General features: G+C 37.9%; 1 protein-coding gene across 2 annotated transcripts in view; it reads right to left on the reverse strand.

The window, feature by feature from the left end:
• HEATR5B (HEAT repeat containing 5B) overlaps positions 1-21,150 on the reverse strand; it is a 93,740-nt gene that overhangs the window by 69,779 nt on the left and 2,811 nt on the right. For both annotated transcript variants that reach the window (XM_070476836.1, XM_070476837.1), the window contains exons 3-10: positions 19,482-19,693; positions 14,710-14,818; positions 11,303-11,452; positions 6,670-6,841; positions 5,089-5,246; positions 3,586-3,835; positions 1,488-1,643; positions 777-1,027 (exon numbers count right to left, since the gene is read on the reverse strand). In XM_070476836.1, the coding sequence (XP_070332937.1) occupies positions 777-1,027; positions 1,488-1,643; positions 3,586-3,835; positions 5,089-5,246; positions 6,670-6,841; positions 11,303-11,452; positions 14,710-14,818; positions 19,482-19,693 (1,458 nt within the window). The remainder of the gene's footprint in view (positions 1-776; positions 1,028-1,487; positions 1,644-3,585; positions 3,836-5,088; positions 5,247-6,669; positions 6,842-11,302; positions 11,453-14,709; positions 14,819-19,481; positions 19,694-21,150) is intronic.

Raw genomic sequence — 21,150 nt, forward strand, 5'->3', positions numbered from 1 at the left:
AGGCAAAAAAAAGGTAACTGATTCATGAGAGCTCTTCAACTTTTATTAAGTATTACCAAAATGTTAACTATGGCAACAGCACATTCTCTTGACATTTTGAATATAGCAATGTGAATTATATTTCTAAAACTCCAAAGAAAAGCTCTGATTTCCAAAGAATTGGTATAAGGTTTTTTTAATATCTCTCTAAAATAAATAAACCATAAAATGATACTATACTCAGACAAAACCTATTATTCCTATAACAGAAGTAAATGTCAAATTTTAATTAGGGTCTGTCAACTCCATAGGGGCTTCCCTGGTAGCTCAGTTGGTAAAGAATCCACCTGCAATGCAGAGGGCCCCAGTTCAATTCCTGGTCGGGAAGATCCCCTGGAGAAGGTATAGGCTACCCACTCCAGTATTCAGGGTGGTGGCTCAGACAGTAAAGAATCTGCCTGCAATGTGGGAGACCAGGGTTTGATCCCTGGGTTGAGAAGATCCTCTGGAGAAGGGCATGGCAATCCACTCTAGTATCCTTGCCTGGAGAATCCCCATGGACAGAAGAGCCTGGTGGGCTACAGTCCATGGGTCACAAAGAGTCAGACACGACTGAGCGACTAAGTACAGTACAGCACGGCGTAACTCCATATAAACAGAGCACTATGCGACTTATTATCACAGGAAAACTGTTTTTGTTTGATCACCCAGTTCGACATCAAACACAGCAGGTATTCCAATGAAGACTAAATAAAGCCCATGGGATAGCACTTAAAATTCTAGGATCTTTGTCATACCTTTCCCTTGGCATGAGGAATGCCCAAAGGACACTGATGAACTCCACCTAACAAAGCAGCCATTGCAAAACTGTATCCACTAACAGCTTCTGGCGAAGTTTTTAAGTTGTTGAGCCGCTCTGCACATCTGTCTAGAAAGGGCGTCAACTGGAAAGGTAACGCCACAGCCACACAGCGCAAACACCAGGCAGCGGCAAGTCGAGCTGCCATGCTTGGATGGAGAAGCACTGACGTCACAGTCTCCAAAAGGCCTAAAAAATACTCAAAATTACTCTTTAATGAGTCAGACAGTTTAATGAGTTAAAAGACTATGTATAACACCATCATTAATACTGTGTCACAATTTTACACAGATACTTTCAGAACTGGTGCCAAGAAACACACACATCAACTCATAAACAGGTAAGTACTTTAAAGGAAAGCTTTCTAAGAAGAACACAGTACAATTATATCCAATGAATTATAAAATGCTGATGTATTCAATAATGTATAGAAACAAAACTACCATGACTGTTTCTGTCTCTCAAAGCATTATTTTAATATTTAATTCAAGATTCACTACCACAGTGAATCCTAAATAAAATCTGACTTTTAACGGATGATTTAAACTGCTAATTACCATGTTAAGCAAACAACTGGGAGTTCATCAATCACACCTGTGACTTTTAAAAATATTGAAAAAATATTCCAGCCTATAAGTGAACAGCATACCTATAGATGCTTCCTGAATAAGAGGGGATGCAGTGGCATTCAGGCTCTGCACCAGACTTCCGAGCTCCTGCAGGGCACAGACCATCACATGCTGGCTTGCTGCAATGTCTGCTGCTCCAGACTTGTTCTCCCCACTAGTGTCATTCACTACCGCTTCTGGAAACACAAAATCAGATGCGGAATGTGGGTGAATTAAACCGTGATATAATTTTTTGATCTATACAATTTTATGTTTTAAAATTATACAAGCTGAATGCCTGACTGTTAAGAACTCTGTTTGTATCTCTAATAATTAGGGAAACACAAATCAAAATTAAAATGACAAAAAAAATCAATGACGCCCCTAGTACACATTCAGTAAATAGTAGGAGCTATTATTGTTACTTTATCATTATCACCGCTATTTTAAGAGCTGCAATGTGCTGGTAGCATCACTGTCAAATTACTGACCAGAAAGAGTATCTATAAAGAGAATGACTTTAGAATTTCTTACTGGGATGTTCCTCAAAATTTCCACTAATGCTGTTGACCCTTTCTTCCATCTTTTAGCTTCCAATAGAATTGATATGTATTGAATCATGAAACAACTAAAAACTTCTTCTCAAATTACTAATTAAGACTATATCCTGGCCCATAAATTCCAGATACATAGCACTGTGTTTAATTCTTTTACCATTTTAAAAATGAAATGACTAATCTATGACCTTGAGATCCTTAAATGACAGTAACAAACTTTCTTATCTTACTTACATTCATTATGAATTAACAGGCTATAAAATATAGAATAATAGGAAATAACAGATTAATACATTATGGACTAAAATTAAACACCTCTTTTCTCCTTAGATACTTCTGGACTTGGAAATGCATGGACTCTCTCTTTTGGTTACTAAATTAGAAGTTCCCTGAACAGGTGTTATCTGTGTGACTTGCTATATTTTACTCCCACCATTTGGCACAGTGTTTTTGGCACTCAAACATTTCTTCAATCAATCAACAAACAAATATCTTTAAAGGTGTGAATCTAGGACAGATTACTACTTTAACATATCTAACAATATCTCATTAATTTGAACATCTTTTAATTCCTAACTTTCAGTTTGTCCATTTAAAATATGATTGGCCTAGTAAGCTACTAACTATAACCAAAAAATCCACTTTCATTAATTTTTTAAGAATTTGTTAATTTTCTAAATATAAAGTCCTGGGTATCATACAGTCATTAAATTCTTATTTCTAAAGACATCTGTTAGGCAATATAATTTTCTTGATTAATGTATATTCGCAACAGTGGTAAAATAAACTGTCTCATAGAATTTATATTTTACCTTGCATTAGTTCCCTAATTGTATTATAAGCACCATGAAAACAGTAGCTGTATCCTACTCATTGTTCAAAACCTTAATTACTGCTTTGTAATCTCAAATACTCAATAACTATTTGTTAATCTGAAAAAGTTATAAAATTGACACTGCCTAGGAGAGGATTTCTTTTAATTATGAATTACTGAGGCTTCACAGTATACTCTGTAATGGGTTAAAAACCACTTGTAACTGTTTTTAAGTCATCATATCAAGCCTAATAAGGGTGGGGGAAAGAACATGTATTTATAAAACAACAGGCTCCAAGAAGAAAAACCTTAATAGGTTATTCCTCAAAGATTCCTCAATATGCTACTGCATACCAGGAGAGCTATAACATCAGTAAAGGTACTAGAAATAAAACAGAAAAAACCTAATCTTACAAACACACTACCCAAATATTAAACAACTCCAATTTATTGTAATTATATGTTGTTTTAATACCAAATAAGAGTACACAATAAAAATGACTATTAAAACACAGTCCAGGGACTTCCCTGGTGGGCCAGTGATTAAGACCCCATGCTTCTAATGCTTGGGGTGCAGGTTCAATCCCTGATTGGGAAATTAAAATCCCACATGCTGCATGGAGTGGTAGAACAAAAGAAGAAAAAAAAAAAACCACATTCCAGTAATAGATATGAACTAATCAGATCTATCAGTATTTATTAAGGATAGCAATAAAGAACTAAATGACTTAAATAATCAACACCACATACCATGACATCAATTCTTACCTACTGCTTTCATTTGTTTTCCAATCGCCTGGCATATTTCTTTGGCAGCTGCAATCTGGGCTTTTTCACCTAGCAAACTGCCCACGGTAGCTCTTAGGATAAAGGAAACACATCGCCTGGAATACACAGCTTCCACATGTGTTTGTGTTGCCCGAGGATGGGAAACCAGATCAAGTACATGAGACAAGAATGTAGCAAAGCTACGTTCCAACCACTGGCCACCCAATGTTGTTACAAAAACAACATATGCCTGTAAATAGATTAAGATACAACTTCAGGTAAATTTATACATAAGAACTGAAATTATAGATAAAACAACTACATAAATGATGACAACATGCAAAATAACTTATCTTGGAGATTACAACTGAGAAAATTTAAAACTTGAGACCTTTTTAGTACTTGTAGCATAGGATTTACTGGTTGAAGTATCTTAAACTAAACACATTTCTTGGGATAATAGCTTCATGAAGAACAGAGAGAGTGGTGTGAGTGGGAAGAAAAGGTGAAATCACCCTGGGGATGAAGGTGATGGAGGTGATGTGTGTGTGTCAGTGTGTGTACACAGTCGTGGCCAACTCTCTGCGACCCCATGGACTGTAGCTCATCAGGCTCCTCTGTCCATAGGATTTTCCCAGCAAGAATACTGCAGTGGGTTGCCATTTCCTGCTCCAAGGGATCTTCCCAACCCAGGGATCAAACCCATGTCTCTTGCAACTCCTGCATTGACAGGTGGATTCTTTACCACCGAGCTACCTGGGAAGCTCTGATGAATATGATACAGTAATAAGCCCCAACATGCTAAATAAATGCTGACCTAGAACTATAAAACATTTGCTTATGACTATTATATTGAAATGGTTTACTTCTATTTTACATTTGTTTCTGGAACAAGGTATAATTGGGTGATTTTGACTAAGATCACAAAAAAATCATTTCATTTTAATGTGTGTGTGCTCAGTTATGTCCAACTCTTTGTATGAGGTGTTAACTATTATTATTATTAACTGCAATATCTTATTTGGTATTAATTATCTGAAATTATCTCACGTAAGGTTTAACTTCATAAGCACATTGGTGATTAAGCAATGATGATAAATCCAAAATACCAACAAATATTTTTAGTTACAAGCGTTGTTGAAAAACATTAAAATCTAAATTCCTCAAGCTACTTGAAATAAAATTTCAGTTAAAACTAAACTATTCTACATCTGATTTTCTGCCAAGTATAAAATATGGGAAAATTTTGTTAGAGATAGATAGATATAGCAGATGTAGGTTTACTCACACATCATTAAGTATCTAACTTTCCATGTAAGCATGCAATTTACAATTTGAATGTAATATTGATTTAGTAAGAGAAATGCTCTGAAAGACATTTTTTAATTATTAAATTTTAGATAGAATTAAAAATCTCTGTATGGGCTATTACTTAGTACAAGTCTTCGATGAAATTTCACAAGTGATATGAACACAATTCTTTTAGACATATATATTACAAACCTGTGTAACTCCAACTCTCACTTCACGATTAACAGAACCTCCAACTTTTAACATTTCTCCACCACTCTTTAAGAAACCTGACCCTCCACGCAGAAATCCTGTGGCCATGAGTTCTAAGACTTCATCAAAGGTTGCTCGCTTCACATTCTGGCGCATTACTTTCAGGAAAAAAAAGCAAATTTATAAAGCAAATATATTTTGCTATTATTTAAATGTTTTCTAATAATCTAGCTTTAAAACTCAAGCAATTATTTTTAAGGGTATTTAAACTACTACAAAGGAGACAGAGTCATTTATTTTCTTATAATCTTACAATTTACAAAGTATTTGTAAAAATAAATTTAATTTTGAAGCAAAAAACACTAAAAAAAAAAAAGGGAGGCACTACAAATTAAAAACAATTCAATAAATCTATGCCCAAATCATCTAACTCTCATGCTAACTCTCTATGAGGAACACAACAGGGACAAAGTACACCCACAGCAGGTAAAGCTAAATGATCACAGCCCTCACTCCCAGTTGAGATGGACACAATGAGACTTTGTCAAGACTGTGCTTTCTGTACAACAGCTGACTTATGGGTTGAAATGTCACTGGACTGCAACCAACTTGCTACCCCTGGTAAAGAGCTGTCCTACTTCATAAAGTCCTTTCATATATAGTAGCAAATACAATCCTCACAAAAATTCTGCAGAAGAGGCATAAAGCTCATGATTAGGTACGCGGACTTTAGAATTTGATGCCTGGGTTTTGATTTCACTTAATAGAACACTCATTACACCACAAATGACACCATCTCTCTAAGCCTCAATTTCCTTGTTCATAAAATGAGAATAACAGCAGTACTCAGGATTAAAAGGGCTTTTGAGAGGATTAAATAAAATAACTCTGCGATAATCCAGTGCCTTATACACAGTTAGCACTTAATGAATGTTACCTATCATCATTATCATTGTTATCTAATTCAAAGATTGAAATAGTTATCATTAAAGATGAAAAGACCAAAGCTCAAATGGTTTCACAGCAAATAAACAGAAGAGCTAGGACTTGAACCTATAATCTGAGTCTTTTTCTACAATACAGAGAAGGACTAGGTGTGGGGACAACAGCAGAGCTGGGTTCACTCAACATCTACTCAGAGTTGTCCCTGAAGTATCTCTACAGAACCATGAGGCACAGCAGAAATAACTGGGGAAATCAACACTGCCTCCGATTCTGCTTAGGAGAACGCTCAAGAAAAGAAAAATAATACTTTGCTATGAATGGAGATCTACTCTGCCAGATTCCAGTCCCTGAACATTTGGGTGGATACAAAACCATTCCGTAAATCTTATTTGCCTAAATGTCCAACATACTTGCTACATGTAATTTTGTTCAGTATTACCATAAAAAATGTCCTGACCATATCAAGGAAAAAGCCATGTGGGAACTCCTCTATTTTATGAAAATGTAGACAAGCATATTTAACAATTTAAACTCTTTAAATTGACTTGCCTAGAAGTAGTAAGTCATCTAGAAGGAAGCATTCCATATATCTTCAAATACTTGTTACAGTCTAGATTGGGGGCTGGAAAATGATACCTGTTGCTTGTTTTGGCATCAGTGCTGTGGCCATGACTGTTCCTAAGAGTTTAGACACTGCCACTCGCACCCCATAGTTAGAGTTTTCCAAAGCCTTAAAGCAGAGAGTGGCAATATTTTCCAGTTCAGCAGTCCACATGAACACAGCTTCATTCTGTAGTTCTAGGAGACACTGGAATTTTTAAAATAATAATAAATGAATTAGAACTTCCGCTTCCAGACACAAAGGTAACAAAAACCAGAATTATTCTCTCTTCTGAAATAACAACAACAAAACATGGACAAAATACATGAAACAACAGTTTTGAAGACACTGGACATCAGGCAATGAAGAATGCTAATCCTTAAGAGAGAAAAAACACAAGTTGAACCCTACAGTTGTCCCAGCATACTCCCTTGAGATAGTTTTCAGCAGTTAGGAGGAAGTATATAACCCTAAAGTCCTGTGTTAGAAAGAAGAGTCTCAAATCAATAATCTCAGCCTCTAACTAAGAAACTAGATGACATACAGCAAATTCAACATAAAGTAAGCAGGAAAATAGGAAACAATACAGTTAAGAGAGGAAATCAATCAACCAGAAAACTGAAAAGCAGAAATGAAACCCAAAGCTGCTTCTTTGAAACAACTAACACATCTGATAAATATCTAGCCAGACAGATGAGAAAAAAGAAAGAAAAGACACAGATTATCAAAATTAGGAATGAGGAAGTCATACAACTGCAGATTCAATATATATTAAAAGGACAATATATTTGACAACTTAGATGGAACAGACAACTCACTCGAGAAGAAACAGCTAACCCAAACAGCCCAATATCTATTTTAAAAACTGAATTTGTAGTTTAAAACCTTTCCCCAAAGAAAACTGGAGACCCAGAGAGTTGTGCTGATGAATTCAACCCAATGTTTAAGTAAGAAATAATACCAATCTTATATAAACTCCTCCAGCAAATTGAAGAGAAGGGTATACTTCCCAACTCAACATACTGACCCTGATATTGAAATCTGACAAAGACACTACAAGAGAAGAAAACTACATACCAATATCTCCCATGTACATAGAGGCAAAACTTGTACCTAAACTTTTAACAACTCTAATCCAACAACATATAAAATGGATAATATATCATGACCCATCAGGGTTTATCCTAGGAATGAAAGATTGATTAAAATTCTAAAATTAATCAGTGTAATTCATTAGCAAGTTGGAAAAAATTTCATATTATTCATCTCATTATATGCTAAAGAAACATTTAACAGATTGTAAGCAAAACTGGGGAAAACTGAACAACATCAGTGGATTGTGTCAGCATCACTACTGTATTATTCTGTTTGCAGTGCTGTATGCTTTTTCAAGATATTACCATTAGGGGGAACTGGGTATAAGTTTATAAAAATCTCTCTATATTATTTCTTACAACTGCATGAAAACCTGCATACTATGTGCTTAGTTACTCAGTCATGTCGGACTCTTTGTGACCCTGTGGATTATAGCCACTAGGCTCCTCTGTCCATGGGATTATCCAGGCAAGAATACTTAAGTGGGCTGCCATTTCCTCCTCCAGGGGATCTTCTTCACTCAGGGATCAAACTTGTGTCTCCTGCACTGGCAGACAGTTTCCTTACCAATAAGCCACTTGGGAAGCCCCTGCATGTACATCTACAATTATCTTACAATTATCCTAAAATAAAAAATTTAGTTAGAAAACAGAAAGAACACTAGAAATCAAATTTTTAAAAAAAAAATGCATTTGAAAAAATCTAAAATACATTCTTGACAAAAACTTCTTGGAAGGCTAGGAATATAAGGGTATTTCCTCAACTTGATAAAGGTCATCAAAGAAAACTGACAGTTAACATCATACTTAATGGTGAAGGACTGAATATTTTCCCTTTAAGGATCAAGAACAAGAAAAGAATGTTGGCTTTCATGTTTTCTACTCAACATAGGACTGAAGGATCTATTCAGGAAGTGCAGTAAGAAAGAAAAATAAATAAAAGGCATCCAGAATAGAAGAGTAGAACTGTCTCTATTCACAGACAACATGATTGTCTATATAGAATACCTGATAGAATCTATTTAAAAAGCTGACATAGGGACTTCCCTGGTGGTCCAGTGGCTAAGACTCTGTACTTCCAAAGCAGGGGGCCTGGGTTTGATCCCTGATCAGGGAACTAGATCCCACGTGCCACAACTATAATCTGACACAGCCAAATAAAGAAAACATAAAAAAAAAAAAGCTGACATAGAATCAGTAACAGTTTAGGAAGGTTGGTGGATACAAGATCAATGTACAAAACAACTGTATTTCTCTATGTCAGTAATGAACAATTAGAAATTAAAAATTTTTTTTCATCAATACTATTTAAAATAGCATAAAAATATGAAATAGTTAACAATAAATCTGACAGAAGATATGCAAGGTCTCTGCATCTGAAAACCACAAAATGCTGCTAAGAGTGATCAAAGAAGACCTAAATGAGTGAGAGCTAGATATCATATTTATGAGTTGGACTTAATAAGTTGTCAACTCTCCCCAAACTGATTTATAGACTTGGTACAACCTGAATAAAAATTCCAGCATGCAATTTTTGTAGAAATTGATAAGCTAAAATTTATATGGAAATGCAAAGAACTGAAAATACCCAAAACTATTTTGAAAAGGACAGTGTTGAAGGGCTGACACTATTTGATTTTAAGGCATATAAAGTTGAGCTTCCCTGATAGCTCAGTTGGTAAAGAATCCGCCTGCAATGCAAAAGATCCCGGTTTGCTTCCTGGGTTGGGAAGATCTGTTGGAGAAAGGATAGATTACCCACTCCAGTATTCTTGGGCTTCCCTGTGGCTCAGCTGGTGAAGAATTTGCCCGCAATGCAGGAGACCTGGGTTCGATCCCTGGGTTGGGAAGATCCCCTGGTGAAGGGAAAGGCTACCCACTCCAATATTCCGGCCTGGAGAATTCCATGGACCGTACAGTCCATGGGGTCACAGAGTTGGACACGACTGAGCGACTTTCACTTTCACCTTCAAAGCTACAGTAATCAAGAAGGGTACGTCAAGACAGATGAATAGTTCAATGAAACTATTCAGAGATTCCAAAAACAGACCCACAAGTATATAGACAACTTATTTTCAACAAAGGTGAAAAGGCAATTTAGTGAAGAAAAGATAGCCTTTTCAACATGGCACTAGAACGAGTAAATATTCATGTGCAAAACAAAACAAAAAATCTTTCACTCATACCTTGCACTATATACAAAAATTAACTCAAAATGGATCACATACCCAAGTGTAAAATTATAAAACTCATTCGGAAAGAAACATAGGAGAAAGCCTGGGCTAGGAGAAGTTTCCTCAGGTACAGTGCTGTGCTGTGCCTGGCTGCTCGGTCGTGTCCGACTCTTTGCTGCTGCATGGACTGCAGCCTGCCGGACTCCCTGGACTGGAGCCCACCAGGCTCCTCTGTCCGTGGGGATTCTCCTGGCAAGCATACTGGTGTGGGTTGCCATGCCCTCCTCCAGGGGATCTTCCCAACCCAGGGATCAAACCCAGGCCTCCCCAAGTGCAGGCGGATTCTTCACCGCCTGAGCCACCAGGGAAGGTGGTAGCCTATCCCTTCTTCAGGGGAAACTCGAGACACAGGAATCAAACTGGGGTCTCCTGCACTGCAGGTGGATTTTTTTTCTACCAGCGAAGCTACCCGGGAAGCCCCTTAGATACAACACTAAAAGCATAATTAACATAAGAAAAATTGATAAATTGGACTTGGACAAAATTCAAAACTTCTTTGAAAGGAACGATTTAGGGAATGAAAAGACAGACCACGGGGTGGGAGAAAATATTTGCAAATCACCTATGTGATAAAGAAATACATAAAGAACCTACAACGTACTCTCCAAACTCAATAAATAAGAAAACAAATAACTCAATAAAATGATGCAACCATTTTTGAATAGACTCTTTATCAAAGATATGAACAGCAAACAGGCACCTAAAATATGATCATCATTAGTGTAGAAATGCAAATTAAAGCCACAATGAGATACCTGTACATATCTATAAGAATGGTTAAAAGTTAAAAGACTGGCGATACTCAATGTTGATAAGGACATGGAGAAAGAGGAAATCTCATAATACTTTGGGAAACTTGGGAACTTCTCCAAAAATTAAATGTAAATCTAGAATATGATCCAGTCATACAACTCCCAGGTATTTATCCATGTGAAAGAAAAGCATGTTGTCTATACAAAAACTAGTACACAGATGTTCACAGTAGCTTTTCTGTAATAGCCAAAATTGGAAGCAACCTGAATACTTATAACAGATGAAGGAACACACCAACTGTGGTACACCCATACACTGAAATACTACTCAGCAATAAAAAGGAATGAACTATTGATACATGTAACAACACTGACAAATCTCAAAATAGTTATGCTGAGTGAAAGAAGCCAGGGCAAAAAAAGCACATACAACATTATTCTCTCCTATATATGACTCTAGAAAATGAAATGAAACTAATCCATGGAAACAAAAATCATATCATATTTTAAAACAAAGAAAAAAAAATCACTGATTATTTAAGAGCAAGCAGGTTAAGAAGCAATGTTATAAAACAGCTGAGAACTAACCTTGGCAACTGCACATCGAACAGCCATCGACCTGTCAGTTAAGAGGGACCTGGCATTCTTGTAAATATCACGATGACAGGAAGCTGCTGCACCACCCAGTCCATTCAGAACTTTCTGTAGACTCATTAAGATTTCACTTCGCCCCTGAGACTACACATGAACATAAAGAAAATTCCACATTTAAATAAGAACACACCAATACACAAAACTTCTCTAGCCTAATGGCCTTAACGCTAAACATAAATAGTAAGTAATGAAAAATGGAAAGTATTCTAAAATGTATCTAAAAGGTAAAAATAATTATTAACTTCAACAAGATAATACCTGAGAAATTATGTTACAATAAGTAAACATATTCTAATGTTTCCAGGACCTGTTGAAGTGCAAATAATGAGAACATGAAAAATTCAAAAGCTTCAATATAATAATCTCTCAAGGATCCCAACTTTTAGAATGTAAAAAGTTACAAAAAGTACCTAGGTAATGTAAAGCATCTAAAAGAGGAATAAAATATCCAACACAGTTTTAAAACTTCTCAGATATATTCCAAACTATGAAATTATTGGGACTAAAATTGAACTGTTGTTTTTGCACTGTTACAGTGTTTGATTCATATTTTTGAGAGTATACTGATTTAAATATAGATCTCTTTCACTAGATCGTAAGCTTTTTGAGGTTGAGTGGTAGATCTTATTCATCTTTATAAGCCTAATGCCTGAGAATATGTCCTCAATTCTTGCTTAATAAACGAATAGACAAAGAGTTCTTAGAAGAGGTATTGTCCAAGAAACCTTTAGTTTTCCTAGATAAAGAATTAGACTATGAGACCAGTGTTTGGTCTATTTTTAGTTGACCCCAACTGAACAAAGAATTTTCAGAAGTAATGACAAATTGAAATAACAAAACAGAACTCTCTTTATATCATATTAGCTGCTATGGATTGAATACTGTCTTGCCAAAAGAAAAGATCAGTCCTATGCCTTGTTACCTGTAAACATGACTTTATTTGGAAGTAAGGTTCCCAGATAACCTTAGGAAGCATCACTACAAACAAAGCTAGTGGAGGTGATGGAATTCCAGTTGAGCTACTTCAAATCCTAAAAGACGATGCTGTGAAAGTGCTACACTTAATATGCCAGCAAATTTGCAAAACTCAGCAGTGGCCACAGGGCTGGAAAAGGTCAGTTTCCATTCAATCCCAAAGAAAGGCAAAGCCAAAGAATGCTCAAATTACCACACAATTGCACTCATCTCACACGCTGGCAAAGTAATGCTCAAAATTCTCCAAGCCAGGCTTCAACAGTACATGAACCGTGAACTTCCAGATGTTTAAGCTGGTTTTAGAAAAGTCAGAGGAACCAGAGATCAAATTGCCAACATCCACTGGATCATCGAAAAACCAAGAGAGTTAAAAAAAAAAAAGCTAAAAAAAAAAAATCTGTTTCTACGTTACTGACCACACCAAAGTTTTTGACTGTGTGGATCACTACAAACTGTGGAAAATTCTGAAAGAGATGGGAATACCAGACCATCTGACCTGCCTCCTGAGAAATCTGTATGCAGGTCAGGAAGCAACAGTTAGAACTGGACATGGAACAACAGACTGGTTCCAAATAGGAAAAGGAGTACCTCAAGGCTATATATTGTCACCAGGCTTATTTAACTTATATGCAGAGTACATCATGAGAAATGTTGGACTGGATGAAGCACAAGCTGGGATCAAGACTGCCGGAAGAAATATCAATAACCTCAGATATGCAGATGACACCACTCTTATGACAGAAGGCAAAGAAGAAGTAAAGATCCTCTTGATGAAAGTGAAAGAGAAGAGTGAAAAAGTTGGCTTAAAACTCAACATTCAGAAAACTAAGATCACGGCATCTGGCCCCATCACTTCATGGCAAATAGACGGAGCAACAGTGGAAACAGTGAGAGACCTTTATTTTGGGGGGCTCCATAATCACTGCAGATGGTTTCTGCAGCTATAAAATTAAAAGACGCTTACTCCTTGGAAGGAAAGTTATCACCAACCTAGACAGCATATTAAAACGCAGAGACATAACTTAACCAACAAAGTCCATCTAGTCAAAGCTATGGTTTTTCCAGCAGTCATGAATGGATGTGAGAGTTGGACTATAAAGAAAGCTGAGCGCCGAAGAACTGATGTTTTTGAACTGTGGTGTTAGAGAAGACTCTTGAGAGTCCCTCGGACTGCAAGGAGATCCAACCAGTCCCTCCTAAAGGAAATCAGTCCTGAATATTCACTGGAAGGGCTGACGTTGAAGCTGAAACTCCAATAGAGTGGCCACCTGATGCAAAGAACTGACTCATCTGAAAAGATCCTGATACTGGGAAAGACTGAAGGCGAGAGGAAAAGGGGACGACAGAGGATGAGATGGTTGGATGGCATCACCGTCATGACGGGCATGAGTCTGAGTAAACTCCCGGAGCTGGTGATGGACAGGGAAGCCTGGCGTGCAGCAGTCCATGGGGTTGCAAAGAGTCTGACACAACTAAGTGACTGAACTGAGACTGAGAAACGAAATCAAGTAAAGATCCTGATACTGGGAAAGACTGAAGGCAAGAGGAAAAGGGGACGACAGAGGATGAGATGGTTGGATGGCATCACCGTCATGACGGGCATGAGTCTGAGTAAACTCCCGGAGCTGGTGATGGACAGGGAAGCCTGGCGTGCAGCAGTCCATGGGGTTGCAAAGAGTCTGACACAACTAAGCGACTGAACTGAGACTGAGAAACGAAATCAAGTAAAGATGAAGTCATACTAGATCAGGGTGAACCCTAATTCGATGACCGGTACCCTTATACTATGAGAATTTGGACACAGAACCAGATGCACTGGTAGAATACCATATGACAGCAGAGATCGAGACACGAGAGATATATCTGCAAACCCAGGAATACCACCAAATGCCAAAGACTGCCAGTAACAAGAAGCTAAGAAGGCAAGGAAGGATTATTCCCAAGAGTCATCAGAGGGAAAATGGCCCTGCTCATACCTTGCTTTCAGACTTAAACTTCCAGAATTGGGACAAAAGAGATTTCTGTTGTTTTAAGCCATCCATTCTGTGATAATTTATTGAGGCAGCTCTAGAAAACTAATACATTATCTATGGTACAAAAAAATAACATGGCACTACAAAAATATCCCTGGGGTTAATGTAAACCTCTTCTTTGTTAAGGAAAAGCATTATTTCCTTTCTACTTGAAATATGAGGAATTGTGCATTAAAACAAGAGGCAAGTAATATTTTTTACAAGTAATAATTTTAAATTACCCTCTTGGTAAGCCATATGAGTAATGCACTTAACAGAAAAAAGGCAAACATAGGTTTTAACTAATACCTAACTCCCACCACAAGCAAAACATTTAATACTTGTAAAACTTACCTCTGCACTCTTCAGAGATTTCAAAAGATTATTCACTGTTTCTGGAAATGCACTGCCTAACATTCTCCCCATTTTTTCATAAAATGCTCCAACACAAGCCACTGCAGCCCTGTAAGAAGTGACATTTTCATCAGTCACTGTTTAGATTAATAATTTTGTCATTTTTTAATTTCAGAGATCAATTGTGTTTGACCAGGACATTTTTTTTTTTTTCTTTTTTTTTTTTAAATTTTTATTAGTTGGAGGCTAATTACTTTACATCATTACAGTAGTTTTTGTTATACATTGATATGAATTAGCCCTGGATTTACATGTATTCCCCATCCCAGTCCCCCCTCCCACCTCCCTCTCCACCCGATCCCTCTGGGTCTTCCCAGTGCACCAGGCCCGAGCACTTGTCTCATGTACCCAACCTGAGCTGGTTATCCGTTTCACCCTAGATAATATACATGTTTCGATGCTGTTCTCCTGAAACATCCCACCCTCGCCTTCTCCCAGAGTCCACAAGTCTGTTCTATACTTCTGAGTCTCTTTTTCTGTTTTGCATATAGGGTTATCGTTACCATCTTTCTAAAGTCCATATATATGTGTTAGTATATTGTAATGGTCTTTATCTTTCTGGCTTACTTCGCTCTGTATAATGGGCTCCAGTTTCATCCATCTCATTAGAACTGATTCAAATGAATTCTTTTTAATGGCTGAGTAGTATTCCATGGTGTATATGTACCACAGCTTCCTCATCCATTCGTCTGCTGATGGGCATCTGGGTTGCTTCCATGTCCTGACCAGGACATTTTTGTCCACAAATTTGAAACTTTCAGTAACACGTTACTGATTACTATCATTAAAAAAATCTATAAATAATAAATGCTAGAGTGAAGTGAAGTTGCTCAGTCGTGTCCGTCTATGCCACCCAGTGGACTGTAGCCCACCAGGCTCCTCTGTCCATGGGATTGTCCAGGCAAGAGTACTGGAGTGGGTTGCCATTTCCTTCTCCAGGGGTCTTCCCGACCCAGGGATCAAACACAGGTCTCCCGCATTGCAGGCAGACGCTTTAACCTCTGAGCCACCAGGGAAGCCCTGCCGGAGAGGGTGTAGGGAAAAGGGACCCTTCCTACACTGTTGGTGGGAATGTAAACTGGCGTAGTCACTATGAAAAAGAGTATTGATACTGAGATTCCTCAAAAAACTGAAAATACGGCCACCGTATGATTCAGCAATCCCATTTCTGGGCATATATCCTCAAAAAACAAAAACTCTTTAATTCAAAAATACACATGCACGCCAGTGTTCACAGCAGCACTACTTACAATAGCCAAGATGTGAAAACAACGCAAATGCCCACCAACAGATGGCACAGATGGCAACAGGACAGATGACAGCTTAAGAAGATGTGGTGTGTATATATACACAATTGAGTATTACTTAGCCATAAAAAAGAATGAAATACTGCCATTTACAGCAACATGGACGGACCCAGAGAATATCATACAGGGTGAAAAAGCCAGTCTGAGAAAAACAAATATTATTTGATATCACTTATTTGTGGGATCTAAAAGACAATACAAATGAATCTATATACAAAACAAAAGAGACTAAGAGACACAGAAAACAAACTTAACAGTTACCGAAGGGGACGAGGCGTGGAGGGATAAATTAGGAGTATGAGATCAGCAGATACAAACTACTATACATAAAATAGATAAGCAATAAAGATTTACTGTTCAACAAAAGGGACTATATTCAATATCTTACAATAACCTCTGATGGAAGATAATCTAAAAATATATATATATATAAAACTGAATCACTTTGCTGTATACCTGAAACTAAGGTATTGCAAACCAAGTATATTTCAATTAAAAATTTTTTAGAAAAAAATGCTTTGCTTATTCCTTATAATTGTCGACAATACTATGGTTAATCAAACTGTATTCTTGTCAGAAAAGTAGGAGAATAAACATATATTCATATAATAAATCATACCCGTCCTTTGGAAAGAAACCCAAGCTTTCTTTTTGCTGTTGTTATTTAGTTGCTAAGTCCTGTCTGACTCTTTTGCAACCCCATGGACTGTAGCCTGCCAGGCTCCTCTGTCCAAGGGATTTCCCAGGCAAGAATACTGAAGTAGGTGGCCATATCCTTCTCCAGGGGATCTTCCCAACCAAGGGATCCAAACTGTGTCTCCTGCATTGCAGGCGAATCTGCATGTATCTTTTGGGCTCTGGCAAATCTGTGTCTAAATCCTAGGACCTGCCACACAAAAGCTATGTGTCCTGAAACAAGTTACTCTGAGGCTGAGAGTGATTAAATAAATTTAGTTTACTATTCTACAAGCAACAAACAGTAGAATCAGAGACTCGATTTTCACCTCTTTGACTCCAAATGCCATGCTTTTTTCAATATTCTATAGGCTGAAAACAAAGCTAAAAATGTCTGAGGTCATTTGCCAGAATATATTACGGAATTCCTAAATATAACCCATGAATCCACTGGAAATACATATGAGTAATAAGTAATATACAATAAATTCTGCTTTATCAGAACTATAAATTCATGTGTGGATTTGCTAAGTAATGGAGAATTAAATCAGAAAACGATGAACATACCTCCAAACTCCAGAATAAACTGGAAAGCACTTTTAAGATCCATATGCACCCCGAAATAACACAAAATTTAATCACAGCATACCTATGTAGTTGAAAACAGACCTAAACACCAGTGTCCGAGTTCAGAATAGTTTCCCCATTTCCTCTGTAAGCTCTTATACTGGTCCTGGCTCCTTGAATGTTGGTGTTGTGAAGGTGTATCCTTGGCACCTTCTCCTCTCAAAACAGTAATACACCCTTTCTAGGTAACTTTATCCAGAACGCAGTTTCAGCCTACTCCCAAATCTCCATTCTCTCTCTACTCACAAAAACAACATTCTCAGCTCAAGTCTCTGAAACCCAGACCAGGATTTCCAACTGCTTACTACACACTGTCACGTGGACTCAAACTCAGCACGTCCGGAACTGGATTCATCATCTTCTCCTGAACTTATCCCCTCCACTATTCTGTACTGGAAATAAGGTATAAATAACCCAGCTTTGTTTCCAGTTATAAGTTTCCTTTGTCCAGAAAATAGGTTGGGAAACACAGTCTGCAGGCCAAATCTGGCCCATCATCCAGTCTGCCACCTGTTGCTGTAAATATCTTTATTGGTATACAGCTGTACTCACTTATTTACATACTGTCTATGGCAGAGTTGAGTAGCTGCAACAGAGATATTCAACAAATCCAAGTCTATTTACTACCTGGCCCTTCCCATAATACTTGCTGGTCCCTAACCCATCACATCCATCTCCCCCTTTTCCCATCTTAACCCCTGCTTGACTCATTTCCATATGGCCTTCCTTGATGGTTCTTCTTTGACGCTTTTTTGAGAAGCCTTCATTGACACTGCTCTTCTCTCACACCACAGCTATTTATTCAGGTGTTATTTTCCCCTCCCACAGCACCCCTCACTGTACTCTAACTGCTGATTTTCTTAAAGGACTCTTTCACAAGGTGCATCCCTAAGGCCATTATCCTCAAGACCTCCTCTGAAAATACCTGCCCTAGATCCAAACCACAAGTGTGAGCTTGGAGTTGGGTTAAGTCCTTAACTTAGGAGTCAATAAAGTGAAAGTGAAAGTTGCTCAGATTGCAGCCTATCCGAGTTCTCCAGGCAAGAATACTGGAGTGGGTAGCCAGCCATTCCCTTCTCCAGGGGATCTTCCTGACCCAGGGACTGAACCCAGGTCTCCCACATTGCAGGCAGATTCTTTACCATCTGAGTCACGAGGGAATCCCAGAATACTGGAGTGGGTAGCCTGTCCCTTCTCCAGGGGATCTTCCCCACCCAGGAATTGAACCAGGGTCTCCTGCATTCCCTAGTGGCTCAGCTGGTAAAGAATCTGCCTGTAATGCAGGAAACCCAAGTTCGATCCCTGGGTTGGGACGATCCCTTGGAGAAGGAAATGGCAAACCACTCCAGTACTCTTGCCTGGAGAACTCCAGGGACAGAGGAGCAGAACAGGCTGCAGTCCATTGAAATGCAAAAAGTTGGACATGATTTTGCAACTAACTTTCACTTTTTCACTCCTGCATTGCAGGTGGATTCTTTACCAGTTGAGTTCCCAGGGAAGTGGCCTCTGTCTCAGGTACTCAACTCTGCCACTTTGGCATGAAAGCAGCTACTAAATGAGGGAGCATGTCTGTATTCTAATAAAATTTTATTTACAAAATACGCGGCAAGCTGGATTTGACCTGGGGGCTATAGTTTGCCTGTTCCTGCATCAATCTCATCACCTAGAAAATCTTTTCTTTCCATCCCAGCCAAGAATATATATCATCTCCTTCAAAATTACCAGAAACCCCTGTGCAAATTGCTGACATCAAACCAATTCTCTGTAGTTTGCTACAAGTGCCAGGGACAACGGAGCATATGTTGAAATAGAACTCCTTCCCCAGACCTACTTAGAGCTTTTACTGTCAACAGCATGACCCAGGCTCCATCTACCTGGGAATCTTTAAGATCAGCAGCCCTTCATTAAGATAATGTGTAAGTATTAGTTGCTCAGTCATGTCTGACTCTTTTGCAAACCTATGGACTGTAGCCCACCAGGTTCCTCTGTCCATAGAATTCTCCAGGCAACAACACTGGAGTGGGTTGCCATTCCCTTATTGAGATAAATTACTCTGAAAAAAAAAAACAAGTTTCAAGGGTTAATTTCAAAGTAAGTACTTACAATTTTGTTGGTAAGTAGGCTGCAGTGTCATCTTTATTTCTGATAATGTCATTACATTTATCAAGTGTTTGAAAAACAGTGAAAGTATCCCCAATGCTATAAAGGGCTGCAAGGTTTTTAGCTAACAATTTTCGCGTAGGTGGTCCAGGTGAACTACTTATTAATCCAGTTAATTGTTCAACAAGTTTTTTCTGTTTTTCCTTTACATCAGTCTGTTAAGAAAAAAAAAAAAAAGAACATCAGTTTTCTTCTTATACATAATTTTATCTTTTAGTCAACAAAAGGTTGTTCTGTTTAAATTTAAAGGAGATTAAATATTCTCCTTCATTCTTCTCCAATTCCACAAAGTTAGCTATCAGTAAAAGTGACTACTCCATATCCAAAAAGTTTCCACACTGGCTTATTAAAAAATAAAACAATCAAAGGATGTAAAATATTAAGTGTATGGACAATTAATGTCTTAGAACTCAGCTGGGGTCCCCTATAAAAGCAAAGTCAGTATCTCACAAAGCTATATAGCTCAGTAAAGGAAACCAAAAGAAACTCTGAAGAGCCCTAGGAAACATAAAAAATATTCAGATTTACTCATAATCAATGCTGAGGGTTCATTCACTCATTAAAGGAATATTTATTGTGCACGTACATGCACAATGCCTATTCTAGGCACTGGGGAGCAAGAGTGACCACAACAGACAAAGCCTCTGCAGTCAAGAAGTTTACATTCTAGTGGGGAGAAAGAGTGTTTACAAATAAACATGATCAGTGTTAAGTTCTTACTGTTTTATAGAGACTAGTAAGAAAAAGGCAACCTGAAGAGAAATCAAGGTGTGAGTTATGCAGATATCTGGGAGAAGAACATTCCTGGCAGGAAACAAATGCAAAGGCCTTGCTCGGCATGCTTAAGGACAGAGAAATCAGTGTGGCTGGAGCAGAATAAGACAGAGGAAGCAGCAGGGGATGAAGTCAGAACAGTAGACGGGACCAGGTCATGCAGTGCCTCAGACACCACTGTAAGAACTCTGTATTTTATTCTGAGAGTTTGAAGCAGAGGAGGGACATGATTAAATGTTCTAACAGGCTCATTCTGACTACTGAGCTGAGGATACTCTACAAATGTACATGGTTAGAGGCATGGTGAGCACTTAAGAAGTTGTGGCAAAAATTCAGTAAGAAATGAGGGCGGTAACAATGGAAATAATGAGAAATAATTAAATTCTGGACATATACAGGGGATAGAACCAATATGAATTGCTGAGAAACATGATGTGAAGTTTGAGAAAAAAAGGGAAGTGAAGAATGACTCTAAGGTTTATGATTTGAGCAACCAGAAGGATGAAAAGGTCATTTCCGGATAGAAAGTATAGGGGAAAGGACAGGTTTGGGAGGGTGAAATCAATAATTTGGTTTTAACTTTGAGATGCCATTTAGATATCCAAGAGGTATGTAGATGTATCTACTATGTAGATGGTAGTAAAAGTCATGGCATTAGATAATGTCACCACTGAAGGAATAAGATGTATTTAAAAAACAAACAAAAAAAAATGTGCCCAGGACTGAGAAACAGCCATCAAAAGAGGAGGAGTAACTAGTCAAGTTGGACAAGAACTAAAAGCAAACAGTTTCTTAGGAACCACAAATAGGAAAAGCTTCACACCAACGGTGCATCAAC

The sequence above is a fragment of the Odocoileus virginianus genome, chromosome 2, assembly GCF_023699985.2.
Source record: "Odocoileus virginianus isolate 20LAN1187 ecotype Illinois chromosome 2, Ovbor_1.2, whole genome shotgun sequence".
NCBI lineage: Eukaryota > Metazoa > Chordata > Mammalia > Artiodactyla > Cervidae > Odocoileus > Odocoileus virginianus.